This window comes from Amblyraja radiata, chromosome 18, assembly GCF_010909765.2.
Source record: "Amblyraja radiata isolate CabotCenter1 chromosome 18, sAmbRad1.1.pri, whole genome shotgun sequence".
Lineage (NCBI taxonomy): Eukaryota > Metazoa > Chordata > Chondrichthyes > Rajiformes > Rajidae > Amblyraja > Amblyraja radiata.
The window spans coordinates 21,643,895-21,670,095 of NC_045973.1; the positions used below are offsets into that span (position 1 = coordinate 21,643,895).

The 26,201-nt window shown below is 43.4% G+C and overlaps 2 protein-coding genes across 5 annotated transcripts in view; both read right to left on the bottom strand.

The window, feature by feature from the left end:
• bap1 (BRCA1 associated protein 1) overlaps positions 1-650 on the bottom strand; it is a 47,349-nt gene extending 46,699 nt beyond the window's left edge. For both annotated transcript variants that reach the window (XM_033036801.1, XM_033036800.1), the window contains exon 1: positions 531-650. In XM_033036801.1, coding sequence (XP_032892692.1) covers positions 531-567 — 37 coding nt within the window. In that variant the 5' untranslated portion in view covers positions 568-650. The remainder of the gene's footprint in view (positions 1-530) is intronic.
• Positions 651-5,867: 5,217 nt separating this feature from the next.
• amt (aminomethyltransferase) lies at positions 5,868-26,026 on the bottom strand. 3 transcript variants are annotated; one of them, XM_033036802.1, is made up of 9 exons: positions 25,914-26,026; positions 19,136-19,303; positions 17,592-17,672; positions 14,584-14,715; positions 14,239-14,317; positions 12,511-12,656; positions 9,018-9,198; positions 8,482-8,637; positions 5,868-7,497 (listed from the first exon to the last, which is right to left on the bottom strand). In XM_033036802.1, exons 1-9 carry the CDS (start codon positions 25,980-25,982, stop codon positions 7,319-7,321), a joined length of 1,191 nt encoding a protein of 396 aa, XP_032892693.1. In that variant the 5' UTR covers positions 25,983-26,026; the 3' UTR covers positions 5,868-7,318. The 3 variants fall into 3 exon arrangements, with proteins under 3 accessions (XP_032892693.1, XP_032892694.1, XP_032892695.1); XM_033036803.1 differs by having other exon boundaries at positions 25,880-26,013; XM_033036804.1 differs by having other exon boundaries at positions 25,851-25,980.
• Positions 26,027-26,201: the final 175 nt, after the last annotated feature.

The following is a 26,201-nucleotide window of genomic DNA, read 5'->3' on the forward strand; positions in this document are numbered from 1 at the left end:
AGATTCTTCCCCGCGACAATCAGATTCCTGAACCAACCATCCTCTTCACATACCATTCTGGGAAGTGTTGGTTATCTTATGTTTTTTACACTGCTTCAGTTTGTATGGCAATCTTTGCAAAATTTTGCTGCTTTACATTCACGTTATTAATTGCTGGATCACTGTCAGATATCTTGTTTACTCAGTGAGCTTCATACGAACAGGGAGTTCCAGTGTACCCTGGTAAGTGAGACGATAAGCTCCGAATCTGAAGCCAATGATCCCCCCTAGCACACCGATTCCAATGCCAAGCGTTCACTACAAACTGGGTTACACAGACATTCCTATTTATCTGGGCAAATGCCAGGCTTTGCCAGTGGTTAGTCGCCAAGGCAACCCCGGCAGCGGGGCAGCGGCTGCCAGAGGCTGGGAGCTGCTTCATTCTATCAGGGCTGCGGGGTGCAGGTCGGGGCTACGCCACTAGCTTTCCTGGTTCCCACAGTAGTTACCCGCCACTAAAACTCCCTAACATCCCCTCACTATTCACTCACCCGGGTCGCTCTCCAGCTCCAGCCAGCCTTTATTCATGTTCTCGCCCCGCTCTCCATCACTCCCTCAACCCAGGCCCGGCGCAGGAGGCCGCTCTACGTCATCATCCCGCGACCTGCGCACGCGCACTAACCTCGTTACTGCCCCTCAAATCGCCATGTTTGTGCGGGGCAAACACATTGAATTTTGTTCTTTGCCCACCACTTCCACTAGTCAAGTCAAGAGTGTTTTATTGTCATATGTCCCAGATGGAACAATTAAATTCTTACTTGCTGCAGCACAACAGACTATCTAAACATAGTACATAACGGGAGAAAAAAAAAAGTTCAGTGTGTATATATTCATACTCAATAAACAAACAATTATAGTGCAATAATAATAGTCTATTGTAGTTCAGAGCTTATTTGTTGTCGTGTTTAATAACCTGATGGCTGAAGGGAAGAAGCTATTCCTGAACCTGGACGTTACAGTTTTCAGGCTCCTGTACCTTCTTCCCGATGGCAATGGTGAAATGAGAGTGTTATCGAGGATGGTGTGGGTGTCCGATGATGTTGGCTGCCTCTTTGAGGCAGCGACTTCGATAAATCCCTTCGATGGTGGGGAGGTCAGAGCTGGTGATGGACTGGGCAGTGGTTACAGCTTTTTGCAGTCTCTTCCGCTCCTGGATGTTCAAGTTGCCGAACCAGGCCATGATGCAACCAGTCAGGATGCTCTCTGCTGTGCACCTGTAGAAGTTTAAGAGAATCCTCTTTGACATACCGAATCTCCGTAATCTTCTCAGGAAGTAGGGGCGCTTATGTGCTTTATTTATAATTACATCAGTGTGCAGGGTCCAGAAAAGATCTTCGGAAATATGCACGGCCAGGAATTTGAAGTTTTTGACTCTCTCCACCATCGTCCCATTGATACAAACAGAATTGTGGGTCCTTATCCTTCCTCTTCCAAAGTCCACAATCAGTTCCTTGGTTTTACTAATGTTGAGAACCAGGTTGTTGTGCTGGCACCATTTGGTCAATCGGTGGATCTCACTTCTATACTCTGACTCATCACCATCTGTAATTCGTCCAACAACAGTGGTGTCATCGGCGAACTTAATGATGGAGTTCACACTATGTCCGGCTACACAGTCATGAGTATAGAGTGAGTAGATCAGGGGGCTGAGCACGCAGCCTTGAGGTGCTCCCGTACTGACTGTTATTGAGGATGAAGTATTTCTGCCAATTCGAACAGACTGTGATCTGTGGATGAGGAAGTCGAGGATCCAATTGCAGAGGGATGCGCAGAGACACAGTTCTGTGAGCTTGGTAACCGCCGAGCTGTAGTCTATAAACAAGTGTTTTTATTGTCCCAGTGGTCCAATACGGAGTGGAGAGCCAGTGAGATTGCATTCTCCGTTGACCTGTTGTCGTGGTAGGTGAACTGTAGCGGGTCGAGGTTCTTGCCGAGGTAGGAGTTGATATGCACCATAACCAACTTCTCAAAGCACTTCATCACCACAGACGTTAGTGCCACTGGTCGATAGTCGTTGAGGCACGTCACCTTACTCTTCTTGGGCACCGGTATTATTGGTGCCCTCTTATAGCAGGTGGGAACCTCAGACCTCAGAGGTGAGAGGTTGAAAATGTCTGCAAAAACTCCAGCCAGTTGGTCTGTTCAGGTTTTGAGAACTCGACCGGGTATACCATCAGGTCCAGGCGCTTTCCGAGGGTTCACCCCCCTGAAGGATCTTCTGACATCGGCCTCTGTGACAGTGACTGTAATACCATCAGGACGAATGGGGGCTCAGGAAGGCACATCAGTGTTCTCCCTATCAAAGCGTGCTTAGAACGCATTGAGCTCGTCAGGGAGTGATGCTTCGCTGTCGTTTGAGCTGCCTCCTGATTTTGCCTTGTAGGAGGTGATGGCATTCAAGCCCTGCCACAGTTGCCGAACATCCACCTCATCCTCCAGATTAGAGCAGAAATCCCTTTTTGCCTTTTTGATGGCCTTGTCAAGGTGGTATCTGGACTTCTTATAGACCTCTGCGTCACCAGACCTGAATGCCCGGGATCTGGTCTTCAGAAGAATGTGGATCTCATATGCCAGTACAGTGGTTAAAGATTAGATTATAATGGGGAAAAAATTGTTTTGCAAGTTCTGGCATTAAACTAGTGAGAATTTCTCTTCATCTATTGTAAACATATGCAATATTTTATATGAGTGTGGTAAATATGTAATATGACCTGCATTCAGAGCAGATCAAAGTAGGATTATAAAAGGTTTCTCTGCCCAATTTCCGCCCCTTCTCTACCCACCCCCCCCCCCCCCCCCCCTTCCCCCACACACACCCCTTGCAACCCTCCCTTACTCTAACAGCTCTTACTCATTACAGTTTGTGCTACATCTGCAGCCATATATGCAGGGAATGTCATTATGTGCAGCAAATGTTTAGAGCATCAGCCAGTGCATTTGGAAAATGACAGGTTGAATAAAAATGATAGTTAGGTACAATGGATGGACAAATGGATAAAAATCCAAGACTGCAGTATGGATCATACTTTGAGAGAAGTGATGCCAGTAACAGAAGGGCAGGTTTGATGGCTAAAAAACCCCAAATAAACCAGCATTTAGTAGCGAAGGAGAGAGCTATATGTACGTGGCGACAGAGATGAGAGCAATGAGTACCTTTTTAAGGAAACGAGTGCCTTATTTGTAATGGTATGCGCTAATATAACGTACAAGCACCTCTATAAAACTAGATTGATATACAGTAGCCAAGAGCGCAGCATGGACAGTTATATGCATCTCGGCAACTTTTTGTTTTTGAAAAAAAAGAACACTAAGTAAAATTTACTGCTTAATAGGGAAGCGCATGAGCAGTCTGGTTAAATTAGAAGGAGAAGGCAAGGAGCACAAAAATTAAATAGGAAACAGAAGAGATTAAAACATATTAAAGGATGAGATTGGTGGACTGCAATAAACCAGATCTGGAGAGAATTGAATAGTCTCGTAAGCTGGTGCATGTGGGAGAGCATTGGAAACTGTTGGATTGTGTAAATGTAAGAAGCTAAATTGAACAAAATTACTTCAGGCAGATGTAATGTAAAAAATTACTTTCAAAAGACTTGGTGATCCCAGTTCTGCAAATATGAAAAAAGATACAGTGCCAGGGCTGCCAAAATTGGGTGAGAGTTGAGAGTGAGAAGGGAGGGAGCATTTGCATTTTTCAGCTTGAAATTGTGCAATCTGGTGCATACTGTAGCAAGTCTTTTAACTTACACTTGAATGCAACATTTATGCTTCAAATTGGATTAGGTTAGGCTAAATTACATTCTACAGTAGAGCCAGGCTCTGATCAACAGGTGCGGCACATGAATGACCTTAGTATATTCATGTATGGAAACCAGATTATAATTCATGCTGTTATGCATATAAACAAAAACATAGAAACAAGGCAAGAGGTCAGACTTCCATCACTGTTCTGCACAAATAAATCAATCAACCTTACCCTTTGACTATAGAAACAAGGCGAAAATAATGCCACATATTCAACCATATATGGTTCAATGAAATTAAGATATATATGTAAAATATATATATGGAAACAGGCCCTTCGGCCCACCAAGTCCACACCGACCAGCAATCTACCATATACCTATACCAGTTGTATCCTACACGCCAGGGACAATTTACAGAAGTCAATTAACCTACAAACCTGCACTTCTTTCGGATGTGGGAGAAATCGGAATATCCAGAGAAAACCATGTGGTCATAAGGAGAATGTACAAATACTGTACAGACAGCACCCGTAGTCAGAATCAAATCTGTGTCTGTGGTGCTGCAAGGCAGCAACTCCACCGTTGCGCCACCGTGCCACCCCATTATATTATTTTTTCTGTAATATATTTATTATGGTTTCACGTCAATAAAGATGAACACATGATTCTGATTTCTGCCCTTAGTTGGATAACACATATCTCCAGTCATTGTGTTTTATGGCTGGTTTTCAACCTCTTCAGTCTGAAGGTCTTGACCCGAAACATCACCTATTCTTTCTCTCCAGAGATGGTGCCTGTCTTGCTGAGTTATTCCAGCTTTTAGTGTCTATCTTCAGTTTAAACCACCATCTGCAGTTCCTTCTTACACTCTTTGTTAAGCGAAACAGGTCCTATTCTCATAATATTATTCACTTCAACTAAGTATTTTCTTCACCTCCGTTGCTGCAGAAAATACAATCCCAGTTATCAAATCTTTCTTCAAAGTGAAAAAAAAATTCCAGCCCTGCCAATATGTTTATAAATCGCCACTGGATCCTCTCCAGAGCTATTGCACCCTTTCTACAGTGTGTCATAGTCTTACAGCATGGAAACAGGCCCTTCATCCCAACGTGTCCATGCAGATCAAGATGCCCCATCTAAATTAGTCCCATTTATCCACATTTGGCCCATATCCCTTTAAACCTTGTGTGTGCCAGTGTGTGTGTAAGAGTGTGTGTTAGGTTGTGTGTGAGAGTGTGTGTCAGTGAAGCGGCGACAACACCCGGAGTGAGCGGTGACTTGGCATTATCCGGGGAGCATTTCCCTCTCTCCCCCCTCCCCGGGAATGCGGGCTAGCCCAGGTGCTCTGTGTCCAGCTGGGACCACAGCCGTGTCTCACCTATCACACCATCTGCACGGGAATGTGAATGCTGGTGAGGCAGCATCTATAGAGTGGTAGACAAAAATGCTGGAGAAATGCTGGAGTCTGAAGAAGGGTCAAACTCAGACATAGACGCTGCCTCACCCATTGAGTTTTTCCAGCATTTTTGTCTACAATGCCATTTTAAATAATGTGTGATGGGCTTAAGCCATTCTTTGGTTTAATTGCTCGTTCTTTACAGGGAACCCGCCGACAGAAAACAAGGCTTTATTTATTTATCTATATATATATATATATATATATATATATATATTTTTATTTTTAATTTGAGAGTGAGAACTTCTGTCATCAGCATGAGAGCATGAGAATTTCGTCAAATGCGTGAGTCTCACGCTCAATGCATGAGAGTTGGCAGCCCTGCAGTGCTGGATTAACTCAGTGAGTCAGTGAGAGACATCTCCTATGTACAAAATCATGCTGACTTTACCTAATCAAACTCCTCTCTATCCAAATGCATATCTATCATCCTTCAGAATCCTACCCGTAATGGGGCAACCAGAACTGCACACAAATGCGGTCTAACCAAAGTTTTATAAATAACTCATGCCCAACCAACTGAGATTCACCTCTGAGCTATAGATTACTGTGAGATTCTATATTTCGGTACTTCCACTGATAGCAATGCATATGATAATCACAGACCTCTTCAGACTACAAACTGTTCACAAAAACCCTGGAATTTATTATTGAGAATAATGATAACCAAGCAGTTAAACATGCTTGGGTGGAGGTTACTCTGGCAAAGTCCAAGGCTGAAGGCTGGGCACTTGGAGGTGAAATAAAGAATAATTTCTTATATTTTTTTATTGCCGAGGACTGCAAATGCAATGGTCATTAAATATACTCAAGGTAAAGCTTGATACATTTCTCCACTGAGGTAATCATGAAAAAGTTTCAGAAAGATATTGAAGTAATTGATCAGACATGATTATATTGGATTATAGTACATACGAGGAGGGACATTTCCTCTTTGTGGTTATTTTCAAGCAGATTATGTGACTCAAACCATCAATTTAAAAATAAATTAGCCCTTCTATTGAAGTGCATTAGTACGAAAAGACATTGAAAAACATTTAACAATATTAGCATTTAATTAAAATGGATAAGATGCTCGACTCTATCACAGTTAAAATAGTGACTGAACATAACCTGTTTAACCCAATGTTCACAGCACGCTTTTTTCTTAAAACATGATCAAAGTGCACAATCAAAAGAACCAGAGAAGTAATTTCAGGAACATGTTCGCATGTGATTCTAAACTTGGGGTTAAGAATTGTTCATCTTAAAAAGGAGGTTGAGAAAAGAAAGGAAGGATCTGGATGAATGAAGCTAAGTGAAGCAAGGAGTTTGAAATTTAATGGAGAGATTGAGGTAGAGTGGGAGACGAGACTGCAGGCTGTCAATGGAAATGCCGGTTCCATCCCATTTCCTCAATGCTGGTTGCTTAAATTTTATTATTCTGTAAATACATTGAAAAACAAACATACAAAAATCAATATTAACATTTTTGCACAGTGTTTGAATGGTACCAAACAATTCCTGCAAACAAGGCAGTCTATTTGTTAAAGTCACAGAAATGGCTGCAGACGAAGTTACCATCTCACATGCAAATACATTGTTTTTTATTAAATTAGTATTCATGTCATCATTCAAATAATGCAGAAGCCATCCTGCAGTACCAATATCTTTCTTTAGGCAGATGACATAGCACCTAATTAACATTGCATGTTAATTCACAATTGCAGAATCAAAGATTAGTTCATAAAGGATAATTATCAAGTGCTTGACTGAAGGAAGGCAATCCCACCAGCAGTGGTGCAGAAGAGATGATGGAGGCAGAAGCCCTCACTGTACTAGATCAGTACGTGAAGAGCCATGACCTGCAAGGCTGCAGACAGTGCTGGAAGCTGGGATTCGGGTGGATTGGTGTTTTCTCTTGGCACGGACATAATAGCCTCCTTTCATGTTGTAAATTTCCTATGATTCTAAATGGGAGAATAGAGCAGGCCAACAGCCAGAATTTGTAAAGCAGACAGATACCATACCAAATCACCAGCAATTGTATAAAAGTATGAAATTAATCTTGGCCATCTCACATATTCAGACAAAGGAGTCACTTCACAGTATAATACTTAGTGGGAACAAAAGGCATCTTGGCGACAACTGCATCTACAATCTTCTTCCTAACTTCCACTTTTATTGGCGTGCCCAGCTTGCCGTATTCCGTGTCCACGTATCCCATGGCAATGTTCTGCTTCAGACATGGGGAGGGGCAGCCACTCGTCACTTCCCCTGTGCATCAATGGAAAGCAGAGGCCAGAGTTGTTCATTCCTTTAATAAACATTTGTCTTTGCACAAATTGTTCTGAAATTTATTACGTATCCTATATACAAGGAGGTAGACACAAAATGCTGGAGTAATTCAGGGGGACAGGCAGCATCTCTGGAGAGAAGGAATGGGTGACGTTTTGGGTCAAGACCCTTCTTCAGATTGATGTCAGGGGAGTGGGCGGGTCAGTGATAGAATGCAATTGGAGACAGTAAGTCTGGTGGAAGAACTGGGAAGGGGGAGAGGATGGAGAGAGAGGGAAAGCAAGGGCTATTTGAAGTTAGAGAAGTCAATGTTTATACTGCTGGCGTGTAAGCTATACAAGCGAAATACAAGGTGTATTTGTATCCACATCTCTTGCAAACCAGCACAGCAACCCTTGACCATTCCCGATGAAGCTGCAGACTTTGAATGGACCACATTACAGCTAACAAAATCCCACTATTGTGCTTATTTTGAGCCCAGATAGATAGAAAAGCAGTCAATTCTCTAGTATCCATTACAGGGCACAGAGATAGTCCCAAGTGAGAAGGACCAGGGGATCTTTTTTGCCCATTGAGCAGAAAAGGATGTGTGTTTAATTGATAACAGCTCTGACAATACAACATTCCTTTTGTGTCTTGTTCCTTCAATGCTTCATGGAGTGTCAGCACAGAGTATATGGTCAAGCCTCAAAGGGGGAAGTTAAACTCATAATCTGACTCAGGCACACATGCTACCCATTCACCGTGTATGGCAGGACATCATCAACCAGCACTATTCGGTCTGTATTGGCTCTAAAACTATCCATCTAATCCTCCATCTCTGCTCTTCCACCACAGCCCCATCAAATATTTCCCCTTCAAATATTTAGCCAATTCCTTTTTGAAAGTTATGAATTAATCCATTCTGGCGTACAGTCCAGATTTGCCATAATCAGCCTAACACCACGCCCTTCTGGAACATACCGATGACTTTTCCGTCGAGGTTTAAAATAGGTGTGTGTTGCCTGACCGGGGGCCCAGACGACATCAAACCCACTCGTTTCCGCTTTGTTTTCTCTTTGATCTGTCTCAAGACAATGGCTGCTCCAGGGAAGTCAGCTGCTGCTCTCCGGCGCTTTCCTGTGGGAACAAGTATGGGATCTCAGATCAAAGATAATGAGCACTGGCTGGCTAAGCCACTTTCTTGTTACCAACAGTAGTCCCAAACATCTGAGAGATAGCACGCCCACTCTTCCCCAAATGTTAGTGGTGAAGTACAAACTGTAGGAGCCAGCCAAGTGGTCATTACGTTGCACCTTAATTCATTCAATCCATCTCTTTCCATCAAGGCTATGAGGTTAAATGGACCAAATGAATCTGTAGCTGAAATTAGAGGGAGTGGCAAATGACTAAATTCTGGGCCAGAACAGGAACTAAATGAACTATCAAATCGACAAACGATAGAAGTAAAGCCAAGTCATCATATCCTCTACAGTCACACAAGGGTTTCAGTGGAGTACCTATGGTCCACAAAAGGCTTGCTTCCACTGGAGTGGTGGTCTCATCAATGTCATTTCCATAAAGACAAAGGCCAGCCTCAAGGCGCAAACTGTCTCTCGCCCCAAGGCCGGCCAGTTTCACTTCACTGTTCTTCAACAGAGCCTCCGCCAGCTCAGCAGTGTGTTGAATTGGTACTGAGATCTAAAATATTAAAAGTGAAAATATTATATACGTTTCCAGTGCAAAATAAAGTAATGGCATCACATCTCTGTAGATTGTAGGTAGATCTCGCCAAAACCAGCTCCCTCTTCAGAGTTGCTTATTAATCCAAAATGCAATCCAACTGCCTCACTCCCTTCCCATTATCCTGTTTTAATCCTAAATCCAACCTTATTGATCCTCAAATAAGCAATTTACGATACTGCATCTATGTAACTAAAAATACTTCCTCAGTCTATAATCCTGTAAACAGTACATCTTAAAATATGAGGATTTTGGGGTACTCTGCAGCCTCCTTTGTTATAAACCAAACAACCACAGCATAGAAACATAGAAAATAGGTGCAGGAGGAGGCCATTCGGCCCTTTGACCCATCACCGCCATTCCTTGCGATCATGGCTGATCGTCCCCAAACAATAACCCGTGCCTGCCTTCTCTCCATATCCCTTGATTCCACTAGCCCCTAGAGCTCTATCTAACTCAATCAATTGCTTTACAAACTCTGAAGCCCTGACAACATCCTTGAAATATGTACGTACTCTAATATGATCACATTACCCCAATCCCAAACGCACTGACCTTCTCACTCCTTATTGCTCTGTATATTCTGAAACCAAAGCCCATTTCCTTACTGTCAATTCATCTGCATCAATCCCAATGGTCTATTCTCTGCCATTACTCTGCACTGATATCAAACCCAACTCTCTCACATTCTTCTTGTAGTCCATGTCAATCACAGTCCCACATCCCACAGTTCGTTCCCTTGGGCCTGTCTCGATCTCAAACCCAATCTCTCTGTTCGACGTCCACCCCACAATCCTGTATTAATCTCAAACAAAACACTCCCTCCATCCTTTCCCCCAACCATTCTCACTGTCTCATTCTCTCCACACTGACCTGCATCATCCTAAACCAATCTTGCTCTTAATCCCATTTCTATTCCAAACCTCTCTTTAGGCCTACAGCCCTAAATGAATTCAATTCCACAATCTCTGCCGAAAGGCTTTGATCAAATCCACACCATCTGCTTGCAATCTCCGGTGTCGTGTTTCATCAGAATGCGAGTGGCAGAGAGCATCCAAGGTGATATTGACTAGCTAAATGAGAAGGCTACAATATGGCAGATGGAGTACAAATGAATAATGAGAGATTATTGTCCACAATAACATATAGAATGCCAAATTTATTTAGACATAGAAAATAGGTGCAGGAGTAGGCCATTCGGCCCTTCAAGCCTGCACCGCCATTCAATATGATCATGGCTGATCATCCAACTCAGTATCCTGTACCTGCCTTCTCTCCATACCCCCTGATCCCTTTAGCCACAAGGGCCACATCTAACTCCCTCTTAAATATAGCCAATGAACTGGCCTCAACTACCTTCTGCGGGAGAGAATTCCACAGATTCACCACTCTCTGTGTGAAAAAAGTTTTCCTCATCTCGGTCCTAAAAGATTTCCCCTTTATCCTTAAACTGTGACCCCTTGTTCTGGACTTCCCCAACATCGGGAACAATCTTCCTGCATCTAGCCTGTCCAACCCCTTAAGAATTTTGTATGTTTCTATAAGATCCCCCCTCAATCTTCTAAATTCTAGCGAGTACAAACCGAGTCTATCCAGTCTTTCTTCATATGAAAGTCCTGACATCCCAGGAATCAGTCTGGTGAACCTTCTCTGTACTCCCTCTATGGCAAGAATGTCTTTCCTCAGATTAGGAGACCAAAACTGTACGCAATACTCCAGGTGTGGTCTCACCAAGACCCTATACAACTGCAGTAGAACCTCCCTGCTCCTATACTCAAATCCTTTTGTTATGAATGCTAACATACCATTCGCCTTCTTCACTGCCTGCTGCACCTGTATGCCTACTTTTAATGACTGGTGTACCATGACACCCAGGTCTCGTTGCATCTCCCCCTTTCCTAATCGGCCACCATTCAGATAATAATCTACTTTCCTGTTTTTGCACCAAAGTGGATAACCTCACATTTATCCACTTTATACTGCATCTGCCATGCATTTGCCCACTCACCCAGCCTATCCAAGTCACCTTGCAGCCTCCTAGCATCCTCCTCACAGCTAACACTGCCCCCCAGCTTCGTGTCATCCGCAAACTTGGAGATGTTGCATTCAATTCCCTCGTCCAAATCATTAATATATATCGTAAATAGCTGGGGTCCCAGCATTGAGCCTTGCGGTACCCCACTAGTCACTGCCTGCCATTGTGAAAAGGACCCGTTTACTCCTACTCTTTGCTTCCTGTCTGCCAGCCAGTTCTCTATCCACATCAATACTGAACCCCCAATACCGTATGCTTTAAGTTTATATACTAATCTCTTATGTGGGACCTTGTCGAAAGCCTTCTGAAAGTCCAGATATAACACATCCACTGGTTCTCCCTTATCCACTCTACTAGTTACATCCTCGAAAAATTCTATAAGATTCGTCAGACATGATTTACCCTTCATAAATCCATGCTGACTTTGTCCAATGATTTCACCACTTTCCAAATGTGCTGCTATCCCATCTTTAATAACTGATTCTAGCAGTTTCCCCACTACCGACGTTAGACTAACTGGTCTGTAATTCCCCGTTTTCTCTCTCCCTCCCTTTTTAAAAAGTGGTGTTACATTAGCTACCCTCCAATCCTCAGGAACTACTCCAGAATCTAAAGAGTTTTGAAAAATTACAATGGCATGAGATAGAAAAATTGATGAGAGACCTGGGTGCAAGTGCAGCAGGCATTGAGGATGGCAAATGGCACATTGGTCTTAACTGCATGAGGTTTTGACAAAGCTCGATAAAGATATCTTACTACAATATATAGGACCTTAATGAGAACAGACCTGGGGCATTGTATAAAGTTTTAGTCCCCATACCTACAGAAGGATATACTTGCGACAGAGAGAGTGCAACAAAGATGCACGACAGGTTCTAGGGACAGTCGGATTGCTTTACAAGAGACGGAGTAAACTAGGTCGCCTTTCTCCAAAGTTTCATGATATTATGAGATCTCATTGAGATCTGTAGGGTGGGTGGCAGGGCAGAGGTTTCCCCTGGCTGAGGAGTCTAGAGCTTGGGTCGCAGTCTTAAAGTAGGCCTATCAAAGCTGATATGAAGAGAAATGTGCCATGCATAAAAACAAATTATAGTTATTGATACAGTAAAGCACTAGCGCCAAATTCTCTCCTGCCTCCAATGCTGATGTTAGCTACTTTAATGAATGCTACATAAAAGAAACCCATTCAGCTGGATTTTTGACATTCATTTTAGTGAGTTGGTCAAATAACTTACCTCAAAGCCATCCTCACCAGTGTAGCCACAGCGAGTCACTCTGCAGCCTTGAATCCCAAACACTGTCATCACTGCACTCCACATGAAGGGCAGTTTGTGGAGGTCATCAGATACCCCCTCCTGTAACACCCTTGTTGCAGATGTACCTGGATGGTGTAAATAACAGGTCCATGTTATCTAGAGTGTTCCAGCGCCCGCAGCAATGGGAAGAAAAGTGATTGGTTTTGTTTCAGCAAAGAAAGATCTCCATCTGAGGAGATGGGACAGGAACAAATGTTGGGGTCCCCGGGTTACTGTTGTGTCTTGGTTTGGTCAAGTCCATGCATGCAAAGAGGCGGTTTCTAGTTAAGGAAAGTAAAATGCTGGCCACAGGGTTGGAACAAGATTAAACTGGCATTGATAACATGCTCTCTTCTGATCAGAGAATTAAGGGTTAAAGGGGCAATCCCAGAGACATTAATGCATAATCATGGCTAACAGAAACACAGGAAACTTCAGGTGTTGGAATTTGAGTTAAAAAAACTGCTGGAGGAACACAGTGGCTAATATTTTAGTACATTATTACAGCATTCCTCTCTTGGTGTTATTTTTCAGATGAAAACTCAACCCAAGATCACATTGCCTTCTTGTATGGCCAAAAATATCCCACAGCATTGTTTGAACCATATGGAAGCTCTCATCATAGACTTGCAATATCAAGTCCTCATCTGACATCTCCAGCAGATGATCTGGATAACACTCTTGTTTCTGAAGTCTGAAGAAGGGTCTCGACCCGAAACATCACCTATTCCTTTTCTCTAGAGATGCTGTCTGACCCGCTGAGTTGCTCCTGCTTTTTGTGCCTATCTTCGGTTTAAACCAGCATCTGCAGTTCCTTCCTGCATATTTCGCATGAATTATTCCTGCCAGCTTTAATAATAGCGCAGAGCTGATTTCCAAGGGAAGAGTTGCAAGACCATTCTGCCAGGATTTGACCTTGTAAGATTGGGTCCTGATTCTTTACTTGTTCAATCTAGTTTAGTATTACACAGAGCTGACAATCCTTTTCCATAAACGATGGACACCCAAAGAACAGAATGACATAATACAGCTCCGATGGCTTTACCCTACCCCGCCCCCCATCTTCTCCCACATATACCAATATATTACCTTAAATGCCTGGGTAAAATATTAAACAGATTGTCCCTCTACCTTCTCGGGAAAATGCAAATATCACACACAACTATTTATAAAAACAGGGAAATATCCCGAGTTGAGGCAATTGACTCAAAATGTTTACTCCTGTTCTCTCCATAAATGTTGTCTGGCAGGCAGTGTGTTTTAACAGAAATTTCTATTTCATTTTTAGATTTCTAATTTTCACGATATTTTGCTTCAGGTCTAAAGGAGACTATTTGCCACTTTCCTCACTACTACATGGGATTTTGCTATGCAAACATTGGTTACCACCTTTACAATTGTGATCACATTTCAGAAAGTATTTAATTGGTTATAGAGCGTTCTGGCGCATCCTAATGATACTGTATAAAACCGCAATCTATTTAAAACAATGAAGAAAAAAAACTATCTGTGACTTTCCTGCTGGCATCTGTGAATTAGGAAATCATGATTCTCATTAAATGTGAGCATGCCAAGAAAACAGAAAGTTCATGGTGTGTGTGTGCGTGCGCGCGCAACCATGGTCAAACTATTCACAATCATCCCAAGTTAGAATTCAAATCCAGTCACCTTGCAGCGCCATCAGTCCTGCCTCCAGAAACTCCAGGTTAGCATCATTCCCCGCTGCTTTGAACTCGGCTAGTTGCTCCTAGGAAACATAAGGAATGATGAGCACAGCGCCTCATTTCAGAGCAAGGACACCTCACCAACTGGCCAGTGCCATCCTGGCAAAGCAACTTTAGACTGCACCCTAGGCTTCAGGCAGGGGCATAAACATCTGTGAACATCAATAGACATCGTTTTAGAGTACTGTACCCTTCTCCCAACCAGATTCCTTACTGTGAAACAAAGCAAGACTATTAACTAACAGTGTGTGCTTCTGTATTTGTGATGTGTGCAATAAAACCAACGCACCTTCATGTGGGCAGAGTCCTTGTCAGCACAGCCGGCGTTCGACACGATATAGAGATATCCAGCTGATGTCCGGGTCACTATCAGATCGTCCATTATTCCTCCCTTGTCATTGGTGAAGAGTGACAGCGTGCCCTGAATAACAAGCCAATGATTACATGAGAAGGGTCTCAGACCCAGGAAACTGTAAACATAGCCAATTAAGTGGAACACTTGTACACCAAACTAGCTCAGAAACAGTTGTTTTCTGGATTCAAGGTTTTTCTTATTCTGTCTGTATGGTTCATAATGTGGGATGATCTTTGGAGATGCACAAATACACCATGGTTAGTATGAGAAACAACCCGACGAGAGTTGTATTAATGATTATTCCGTGTGCCAATTTGCACACTGGAGAAGCCGACCGGAGGGCGGTATAGTGGCGTAGCGGTAGAGCTACTGCCTTACAGGGCCAGAGACCCAGGTTCGATCCTGACTACGGGTGTTTGTCTGTACGGAGTTTGTATGTTCTCCCTGTGATCTCCGAGATCTTCGGTTTCCTCTCACACTCCAAAGACATACAGGTTTGTAGGTTAATTGGCTTGGTATAAATGTAAATTGTGCCTAGTGTGTGCAGGATAGTGTTAATGTGTGGGGATCGATGGTCGGTGCAGGCGCGTTGGGCTGAAGGGCTCATTTCCAAGTTGTATCTCTAAACTAAACTAAAACTAGACCATAATTCAATAACCAAGACAGTGAACAACCATGAATGTGACTTGTCCATGGAGACTTCAAAGTGATATCTTGCATGTACTACATGGCAGTCGGGATGGGACACAAACCCACACCAATTTTTCGTCTTCCTTGCCAATAAATGCCACTCCATCCCATCTTAACAATGTACCAGATGAGGCAAGCTGACCTCCCTCAGGGCCGGGAGTAAACCCACAATAGTTTGCACTAACCAACTTGGTCAACCACACAAAAACATACAGCAGCAGGCCAGATATCTACATCAGAAAGCCCTCATCACACTGCCTAAAATTAAACAATCACTTCTTTATAAAGCAAGTACAGTACACCTGCATACAACAGAGTTGATGTCATTAGTAAATTACCACATCTCTGTACGTATAAAAGTCTGATCGTGTGTGTGTGTGTGTGTGTGTGTGTGTGTCTCTGTCTGTCTGTCTATCTATCTATATTCATTGTATCTTCCTCAAAACGCTACGCGTAAACGCTTAAATATTCACAGATTATTAATCACATTAACCCCATCGACAAAATAAACTGTTTCACTTCACATTTCATGCTATATTTCACAAGTTATAGTCAGAGGGAGAGGGAGGTGTGTCAGAGGGAGGGCCGCATTTAAATTAACGTTCCGCTTTTTCCGACGCGGGCTTCTACTCGCGAAGCCCCGACTAGGTTTTTGCGCCCATCAAGAAGGCATCAAGAATGTGGCAGTGAAGGAGACATCGAGACCACAGCGGTGAGGCCTCGCGACGATGGGGACACTGGGGAGGTGAGGAGGGAGAGTGGGGGAATTGAGGGAGAGGAGGGGGTAGGGAAGGTAGTTGCCACGTCTACACTCCCTCGCCCCCTCCCCCTCTACCCCCTCTAACCCCTCCTACCCTCACTCCCACCCTCTCTACCCCCCTTCTTCTCTACCCCCCTCCCTCGCCGTCTCCCTCTCTACCCTCCCTCCCCCCCACTCTCCCCCTGCCTCCCTCTACCCCCTCCCCCTCTCTCTCTCTACCCCGTCCCTCTCTGCCCCTCTCCCTCCATCTACCCTCCCTCACTGCCCCTCCCTCTCCTCTCCACCCACTCCCCCTCTACTCCCCTCCCTCTCCCTCTATACCCTCCTCCCCCTCCCTCTCTACCCCCCTCCCTCCCTACCACCCTCCCTCTCTACCACCCTCCCTCTCTACCCCCCCCCCCCTCTCTACCACCCCCTCTCTACCTCCCTCTACCCCCGTCCCTCTCTATGGATTGAAGAGGGAAGATGAAGAGGAGGAGGAGGGAGTGCTGGGAGATGAGGAGAAATGAACCGTGCCTGCGCAGTTGGGGGCTATGCGTGAGTGGTGAAATATTGCGTTGGGGGAACGGGTTGCGTTGGAGGAACAGGTGAGTGGTGGAATATTGCATTGGGAGAGCAGATCCAATGGGCCTGCACGGTCTATCTTATACTTAAAATTAGACATCACACCAGGTACTAGGACCATGCTTCAGTTAATGGAAGCTTTCTTGCAAATGAACTGCAAACTAATGAGTCCGAACGGATAGTTTTTTCAAAATTTCCAAATCGCTGGACTGACAGCAAATTACAATTCAGAGAGTGACAGCTCACGTCACCTATTCATTCTAGACTGTGAGACAAGGAAGGATATTTGGTTCCAACCATATTGCAGCCAGCCATGTTTCCCAACAAAAATCATGAAGTAGTCAACATGAGCATAACCCCAGACTGATGTCTCCCCCCCCCCCCCCCCCCCCCCCGATCCTGAACCAACATAATAATACTAACTACAAGTAGACACAAAGTGCTGGAGTAACTCAGCGGGTGAGGCAGTATATTTCAAGAAAAAGGATAGGTGACGTTTCAGGTTAGGAAACTTCTTCAGACTGAAGAAGTCTGCAGAAGGGTCCCGACCCAAAATGTCGCCTATCCTTTTTGTAATGTTCAAAAGTTGCTAAATCTTCTCCATGAATGCAAGTGGTGTCTCTCGTTGAACTTTCCCCATTGTAGTTCTTTTATTTATTTTCAAAGATGCTAACTTATGACAACAATCAATCAATCAAATTTATTCATCACATACACATTTAAGTGCAGTGAAATGAACTTGCCAGCAGCGATACAATAAAAAAGAACGCACAAAACACAATAAAAATTTAACACAAACATCCACCACAGCAAAATAATACTGAACGAAGATTCTAGTTTAACTCAGCTTCGCACAGCAGTGGTTCGAAAGAGAGATGGAGATTAATGATGGGAATGGGTGTTTGTGACGGGAAGAAGCTGCACTTACCTGGTTGTCCTTAAGTTCAGCAACGTCCCCAACTATCAAGCTCTCCATAAACTTCACGCAATCCTTCCCAGTTACTTTGCTCTGAAACACAGCACACACAACAGCAGGAGAAAAAAAAAGACAGTTTGGCAGTTATATTCTTAGGTAGATCACAAATTGTTATACTGATTGTATTGGGAAGGGTGATTATAGAGTGATGGGTTGTAAATATGACTAAGATACTGTATAGTATATGCGGGTTTTTTCTTTTCTTTTTATTATTTTATTTTTTGTATGGCTTTGTAAATATTTGATTAGTGTTCAAATGTAAATAATTTGGTGTACATATAGTGGCTGGTGTACATATGGTGTACATATAGCTGCTAAATTTGTATAAGATAATTACAAGCAGTTGAATAAGGGGTGGGAATTAATAAGCTTTGGCTTCTACCTGCTCCTTTTCGAACACATATGATTTCATTTATTTATTTATAGATATTGTTTATGACACTTTATAATATTTTTGTTTTGCTTTTTGTATGCTGTTTCACATTTGCTTTTTATTCTTTTATTCTGTTCGAAATAAATAATAAAATAAAAAATTAAAAATTAAAAAAGTTAAAAATGCTGGAGTAACTCAGCAGGACAGGTAGCATCTCTGGAGAGAAGGAATGGGTGACGTTTTGGGTCGAGACCCTTCTTCAGACCCGAAGAAGGATCTTGACCCGAAATGTCACCTATTCCTTCTCTCTAGTTTCACCGGCCCCCCGTGTTATGCCCGTTCCACTTTCGCGGTCCTCGCGTCCTCCCGGCCTGGTTTTGCCGACTCATCGTGTTACACCCGCCCCGCTTTCGCGAACCACGCGTTCCGGTCGTCTCATCCGGGTCCCTGCTTGGTTCCGTACCTCGGGTTCTGGGGGGGGGGGGGGGGGCTGTAGTGGCACCTGCTGGTGCCCGCAAGTAATCGAACCCTGCTGTCAGGTGTTTCGGTCACATGACTATGGGGAGGGGTTGGTGTTCGCGCGCTTTCTGGGCGATGCCCCTTCAGTCATTCTCGACCACTGTTGTGGTTTGACCTTTGTATTGGCTGTGTTGTGTTACTCCGTTGATTTCGTCATTTTGTTATAAAACTGATTTTGGAAATCGACTCTCGTCTCAACCCGCCAGTCTGATTCCACAAATGGAAAACTATGCATCAATCCTCCCCGAAACACCAGATTAAACAAAACTACTTCCATTTCCATTAGCCAATAAAAACAGAAAGTGCTGGAGACACTCAGTAGGTCAGGCAGCAACTGTTGAAAGATAAACTTTAATTCTTAATCTCACTTTGACTTATTTAACATTCTGCTCTTTTCCCAGAAGGTCCTACAAATGATGCAGCACTAATGGGCACGTCACTGCCTTCTGGACTCGATAACAACCATTGATTGTGTGTCACCAATTGTTTATCACCATCCATGGAGCTTAGCGTCATCACTAAATCTTACAAGTCCTGACTCAATGGCGTAATGTAGTACGGGCTCCTTGATATATCAGGTACAACACTTGGATTCGGGTCTTACCTGCAGCATATGAGAAACGTCAAATAACGAGCAGTGCTGGCGGGTGTGCAAGTGCGAGCTGATGTGACTGTCCTTGTACTGCACTGGCATACTCCAGCCAGCAAATTCCACCATTCGGCCACCTTCACTCAGATGGAATTCATACAGAGCAGTCTTCTTGAGAGATTCCTGAATGGCGCCACACAAAGAAGTTCATGCAGGGAAGTTCCATGACTTTGCTTGTTCCAACACTTACCCTTCCCCTCCCGGTGTTGTTACTACATGCCACTATTCCTTCTTATATGGTTCCACTCTTCACCTCTCTTTCTTATCAGATTCCAGAATCTACACATTTTTTCCCTCCATTTATCACCTCCCAGCCTCCATCCCAATCTCCTCTTCTCCCTTCCCCACCAAACTTATCTGCCAATCAACCACTTTTCACTCGTATCCATCAATCACTTGCTTGCTCTTGCCCCAACCTCCCCTCCACCTTTATTATCTTTACTCTTTCAATCGCAATGAATGGTCTTGATCCGAGACATCAATTGTCCATTTCTCTGCACGACGCTGCCTAACCCGCTGAATTTCTCCAGCAGCTCTCCTTATTTAGCTCCAAGACATTGTTAGGGATGAATCAGGGCTGCTTTCCCTCCAAAAATCATTATACGAGTCTGTTTTACTTAGTGGACAGCTCTCTTTCATTCATTCCTCCCTCTAAAAACCTGGAGTATTGTGTGCAGTCTTGGTCCCCTAATTTGAGGAAGGACATTCTTGCTATTGAGGGAGTGCCGTGCAGGTTTACAAGGTTAATTCCTGAGATGGCGGGACTGTCATATACTGAGAGAATGGAGCAGGTGGGCTTGTATACTCTGGAGTTTAGAAGGATGAGAGGGATTCTCATTGAAACATATAAGATTATTAAGGGTTTGGACACGCTAGAGGCAGGAAACATGTTCCCGATGTTGGGGGAGTCCAGAACCAGGGGCCACAGTTTAAGAATAAGGAGAAAGCCATCTCGAACGGAGATGAGGAAACACTTTTTCACACAGAGAGTTGTGAGTCTGTGGAATTCTCTGCCTCAGAGGGCGGTGGAGGCCAGTTCTCTTGATACTTTCGAGAGAGAGCTAGATAGGGCTCTTGAAGATAATGGAGTCAGGGAATATGGGGAGAAGACCGGAACGGGTTACTGATTGGGGATGATCAGCCACGATTTCATTGAATGGCAATGCTGGCTGGAAGGGTCGAATGGCCTACTCCTACACCTATTATCTATTGTCTAAAAAATGAATGCATTTGACCTTTTATGACCATTAGGGTATGGACCCGAAGAGAAAAATATAAAAGAATCTTAATGCTAATCTTATAATGTTTATTTAACATCATCTATAGCTTTTCATAAGAGTTAGGAAAGGAACTGAGGTGCAAACATCAAGAAGGAAGGTGTCACACAGATACATGCGGCTTTCACATGTGGTTTCCAGCCACTGTACCTGGACAGAGCCTGGAACTAGTAACTATACATAGACACATTGCTAGATATCAACTCCTGGTAAATCTTCCCATCATTAGGACAAGAAAGAGTGTCTGATTGCAGGAAAAGTTAGTGGATTTAAATTAATTCATACACATTTATAAGGTGAATTGGTAATTATTTCAAAAAAGGCGACTTTCCAATCTAATGGAGTGGGTACAACAGAATAAAGAGTATTTGGACGGCTCCTCCAAAGAGTCAGCAAAGGCACAATGGACCAAATATCTTCATTCTGTGCTGCTAATTCTATGGCTTTCATGAGAGGAAAAGACTCATGTACAGCAACATATATAAACATATCACTACAAAGGCATTTTCTATTATCGGCACACGATGTCTGGGCTTTCCTACACCTGCTGATGTGTTGATACTGTGCAGAGAATATGGAACAAGAGTGAAATCCATCGCAAGAACATTGATTCCAATTATTTAAACCATGACTGTAAACTCAGATAATAAACCATGCAGCAGAAGAGAGAATAGAATCTCCTAGTGTGTTCAATTCCTCACATCGGACTCCTGATCCCAAAGAAATTCCTCTCATTTCTTCCCAAATAATAGTTGAAATTCTGCCGTGAAGCAGTTACGCTGAGAAGCTGGGAATAAACTAATAATCCCGTTCATTTTTTTACGATGCGCTCCTAAATTATTAAAAAGTGCTGAGCTTGGTAACTAATCACCCTCATAAACATAGTCGATAAGCTGGCTCAGCATTACCTGATAACCAGATCTCTTTACAATATTGCATTAAGGCCATAAAAAGTACCATTTTGTGGGGTAGCAGTCCAGACTCCAAAGTTCACGGGCTTGTCACATCCGTGAGACAGAATAAAATTACGGATGAAATTCTGCCTTTCTATTTTATTTTAGAACCATGGATAACTATATTATAGTCTATCTGCAATGTACTTGCTCGTTCACATAACCTGCTTAAAATATGATATCTGCATCTTCCTCGCAGCCAACACTGCCACCCTGCTTTGTATCAGTAACTAGCTTGGAGTAATTATATTTCATCCAAATCATTGATGTGTTGTGAATAGCTGCAGTCCAGAATCAATCCGAAAAACATTCCATTTATCACAGGTTTCTAACAAAAAAAAAATTGTATTTGCACTCTGAGTTTTGTCCATTAATCAAACATGGATCTAATATCAATCCATAACAATTTATTACCCTAATATTTTGCATTTGTAATTTTGCTTCATGAATTAGTGTGGCAACTTATGAAAAGCCACCTTAACGTCCAATAGCACAACAACGGTTCAAGCTCATCTATTCTGGCATGTATCATATCAAAAAATTAAACAGATCATAGAAAGTATTCTACACAGTACATTCAACCAATGACACCTGAATCACTACTTAACCTAATCCCACCCTCTTGCTCATGATCCATGAGCCTGCAGATCACAACTCTTCAAGGAACTTTATTATTGTAGCAAAGATTTCTGCCTCGACCACCTTTTCAGACAGACTGTTCTAGATCCACACCATCCTCTTGGGGAGAAAACAATTCCCCATTTCTTCTCAAAACGGGGCTCCCTCAGCATTGACCCAAAGCAGGATGAAGTGTCTGCCCATTCTTAAACTAATTACAGAGGAATTAGTTGTTTGTTCGTCCCCAAGTTTGTTTTAAAAAATACTTCCATTCCAACCAGCTACTATCACATAACTTAAAATTCTGGGTAAATTCAGTCAGACAGACTAGAATGTAGTCGGAGACAGTAAGGCTGGTGGGAGAACTGGGAAGGGGGAGGGGATAGAGAGGGAAAGCAAGGGCTATTTGAAGTTAGAAAAGTCAATGTTCATACCGCTGGGGTTTAAACTACCCAAGCAAAATATGAGGTGCTGTTCCTCCAATTTGCCCTGGGCCTCTGACAATGGAGGAGGCCCAGGACAGAAAGGTCAGATTGGGAATGGCTCTAAGAAATACATGGGGAGTGATATACGGTGGTTTTGAGATAGACCGATCATGATCCAATTAAATAGTAGAACAGGTTTAAAACAGGCTTTGGCTCATTTAGGTCACAAAGCAGTCATTATTCAAAACAACCAAAGGATGCAAATTTCCTCTATTGCAGAATATTACTGAATTGTGTACTCAGTGACTTCTTGGAAGCTTTTACTGAGACCAATTCAGTTCCACATCGTTAAAAAACAAGATTCAAATTCTCAAATTGCAATGATGGCAATCAAATTAATTCACCTTGTTCCTAGAGCAGCAATAAAACCACTACACCAATATGCCCAATCTGGTGAGGTCCTAAAGTAAAATCATTCAAAGTTTAGTGGATTACTGACTCATTAAGAATATAGATCCATGGATCTGCATACTAAACAGGGCTACCATTCACAGCAAAGGAGTTTGTTATGGTAGGTCCAAGGTGTTCCATAACAAAATCCGCACCATAGAGCCCTAGTGCTTGGCAAATGTGAAATATTTTCACAGCATTCAACGTGGTAAAGAAGGTGTATTGTACATTTGCCTTCATCGTTTGGAGCATTAATTATAAGAGTCAGGAGGTCATGCCACAAATTTGTGGGACTTTGGTTAGACAGCGTTTATAGTAGTGCATGCAGTTCTGGTCACCCCATTAGGAAGAATGTGGAGGCAAAGAAGATTAGCTTAAATTGGCATCATGTTCGATACAGACTTTGTGGACCGAAGACCCTTGTTCCTGTGCTATGTTCAAGATGGTTCAATTTGGACAAAGCTCCAGTGACAATCACTGACCAGATATCGTTTTAAAAAAAAGTCCTGGATGCATTAATTGGACATCAAAAAATACAACGTAAAGATACAGCATGTATGGCTCAATAAAATGTCATGGGATTGGGGAAAAAAAGTGGATTTGCAGAATCACTGGCAGATGTTGATGAACACAAATGACTGAAAATCCACTGATCTGAATTTGGAAATGATAGGCGAATGGCAGTGTATTCTAAAACAATACACTAACTCTGCATGGACGTTTGACATGGATGTTTTATGGTGTGGTGGATAAAGTAAAGGCATTTTGTACAGGTACTGGTAGGTATATTCTGATATGAAATTATCCAGCATCATAAAATCTAATCTTTGCCATTTTACGACATGAACAATGTAAAACATTTCAATTAACAAGGCTGGGCAATAATCAATGTCTTCTGGCATTATAAATAAGATCAAAGGTCAAGTAGATTACGTTTACCTTGAATAATTACTACCACTCCATGTTTGTTTCATTGAGAACACGCTAAGAATGCAGGCTGATCTCTACCGTGCTGAGGTCAGGCACCAATTTATGGACACCCCCTCATACCCACCCCTTGTCCATGACCCCACAAAGGCACACCAGGCTGCCATCTCCCAGACCATTACTGATCTTATCACCTCTGGCAATCTCTTTTCCACAGCCTCTAACCTTACTAGTTCCCCAGCCCTGTACTGACCACTTCTATCTCCTTCCCAAAATCCACAAATAGGACTGCCCAGGCACACCCATTTTTTGTGCTCCTGCAGCACACAACTCATCTCCAAATCCTTCATTTTATTTTACAACCCCCACCCTTCTCCCCATCCAGTCCCCTCTGTCCTGCATCTGAGACACCTCACATGACCTTTAGCTCTTCAATAACTTTCAAGTCCTAGGCCTCATCTCTACCTTGGACGTCAAGTCCCGCTACTCCCCAGTTCTCCCTTCAGTTCTTCCAGAGAATGGAGACTCAATCAGTTCCCGCTGCTAACACTCTCCTCCACCTGGCGGAACGTCTTCACCCCCAACAACTTTTCTAGACATCTCTCTCTTTCTTCGTTAAAGGTGTAGTCATGGACACTCATATAGGCTCTAGCTATGTCTGCCTTTTTGTGGTTATATTAAACAGTCCTTGTTTCAAATGTTCACTGGCCTCATCACCCAACTCTTTCTCCGTTACATTGACAACTGCATTAGGGCTGCCTCCGACACCCATGCACAACCCGTTAATTTCATTAACTTTACCTTAACTCACCCGGCCATTAAATGCACTTGGACTGTCTATGACACCTCTCACCTCTTTCATGATCTCTCTGTCTCCATCACAGGGGACAGACTATCGACTGAAGTTTACTAGAAACCCACAAACTTTCACTGTTATCTGGACTATACATTTTCTCACCCTGCTTCCTACAAAGACACCATCTTGTACTCTCAATTTTTCCATCTCTGCTGCATCTGCTTGCAAGATGAATCTTTCCACTCCAAGAGCATCTGACATGTCCTCTTTGGTAAATGTGGTTCTCCCCGATACTTTTGTAGATAGATCCCTCACTCACATTTCATCTTCCTATAGTTCTGCTCTTGCTTCCCCTCCTCCACAGACAAAACAATGATAAAGTTCCCTGGTCCTTATTTTTCACCCCACCAGCTTTGGCATCCAACACATCATTCTCCAACATTTCCGCCGCCTTCAACGTGATGCCGCCATGTTACACCTTCCCATCCCCACCACTTTCTGCAGAATCACTCCCTCTGCAATTCCTTGGTGGATTCATCCCTTCCCATCCTAGCCACCCCCTCCCCAGGTACGTTCCCCTGCACCCGCGGAAGATGCAGCATCTGTCCCGAATCCTCCTCCTTCAGATCCATTTATGGACCCCAGCAGCTTTTCCAGGAGAGTTAGAGGTTCACGTGCACCTCCTCGAGCTCATTTAATGCAGTTGGTGCTCCTGATGTGGCCTCCTTTACATCGGCAAGATCAAGCGTAGATCAAGGAGTAGGCCATTCGGCCCTTCGAGCCAGCACCGCCATTCAATATGATCATGGTTGTTCATTCAAAATCAGTACCCCGTTCCGGCTTTTCCCCCCATATCCCTCGATTCCCTTAGCAGTAAGAGCCCTAAGAGCTAAATCTAACTTTCTCTTGAAAACATATGTCAGGCTTTACAATGCATGGGCCCCAATCTAAAATAAATCAGGTCCCAAGTTCTCAATATATTAACAATCCGTACAAGATAAAAGTTAACCATCTAAATGAGAATGCACGTCAAAAAATCTGGTATTACTCCAGAATACATACATTTCAGTAAATGTATTTCTTCCTGAGATGCCCTGCCAACCAACGAATACGGTTACCAACCGCAATCAGGGTATTCCGCCCCAGGGAGTGCAATTATTCCTCGTAATCGGACAATAGTGGCAAGTGACAATAATAATAAGTGACAATAATATTTTTCCATACCCGCGCAACCGTGCCATGACTCTCCTCACCGAAACTTCAGCCGCGTAGTCAGTCACTCCTTACCGTTCCGCCATGGCTGTAGCTGCGATGCAGGCGGACCGCGTACGCCAGCCGAGCTCTGAATCCCAGCATGTTCCCGTTCACCGACCCCCCAAGTACGATGTAACTCTCGCTCTCTCCTCCAAAGATCCTATAGCAGCTCCGCTATAAGATCTTTGCTCTCCTCTCCCCTCCCCTCCCGGCTCTCCCGTCAATTGATCATGCGTTCACTCCGCTGACGAGTCATCTGGGAATTGTAGTCATATCCACAGGATTATTTACGTCAATCCGACAGTGAAACTACTGTTCCAA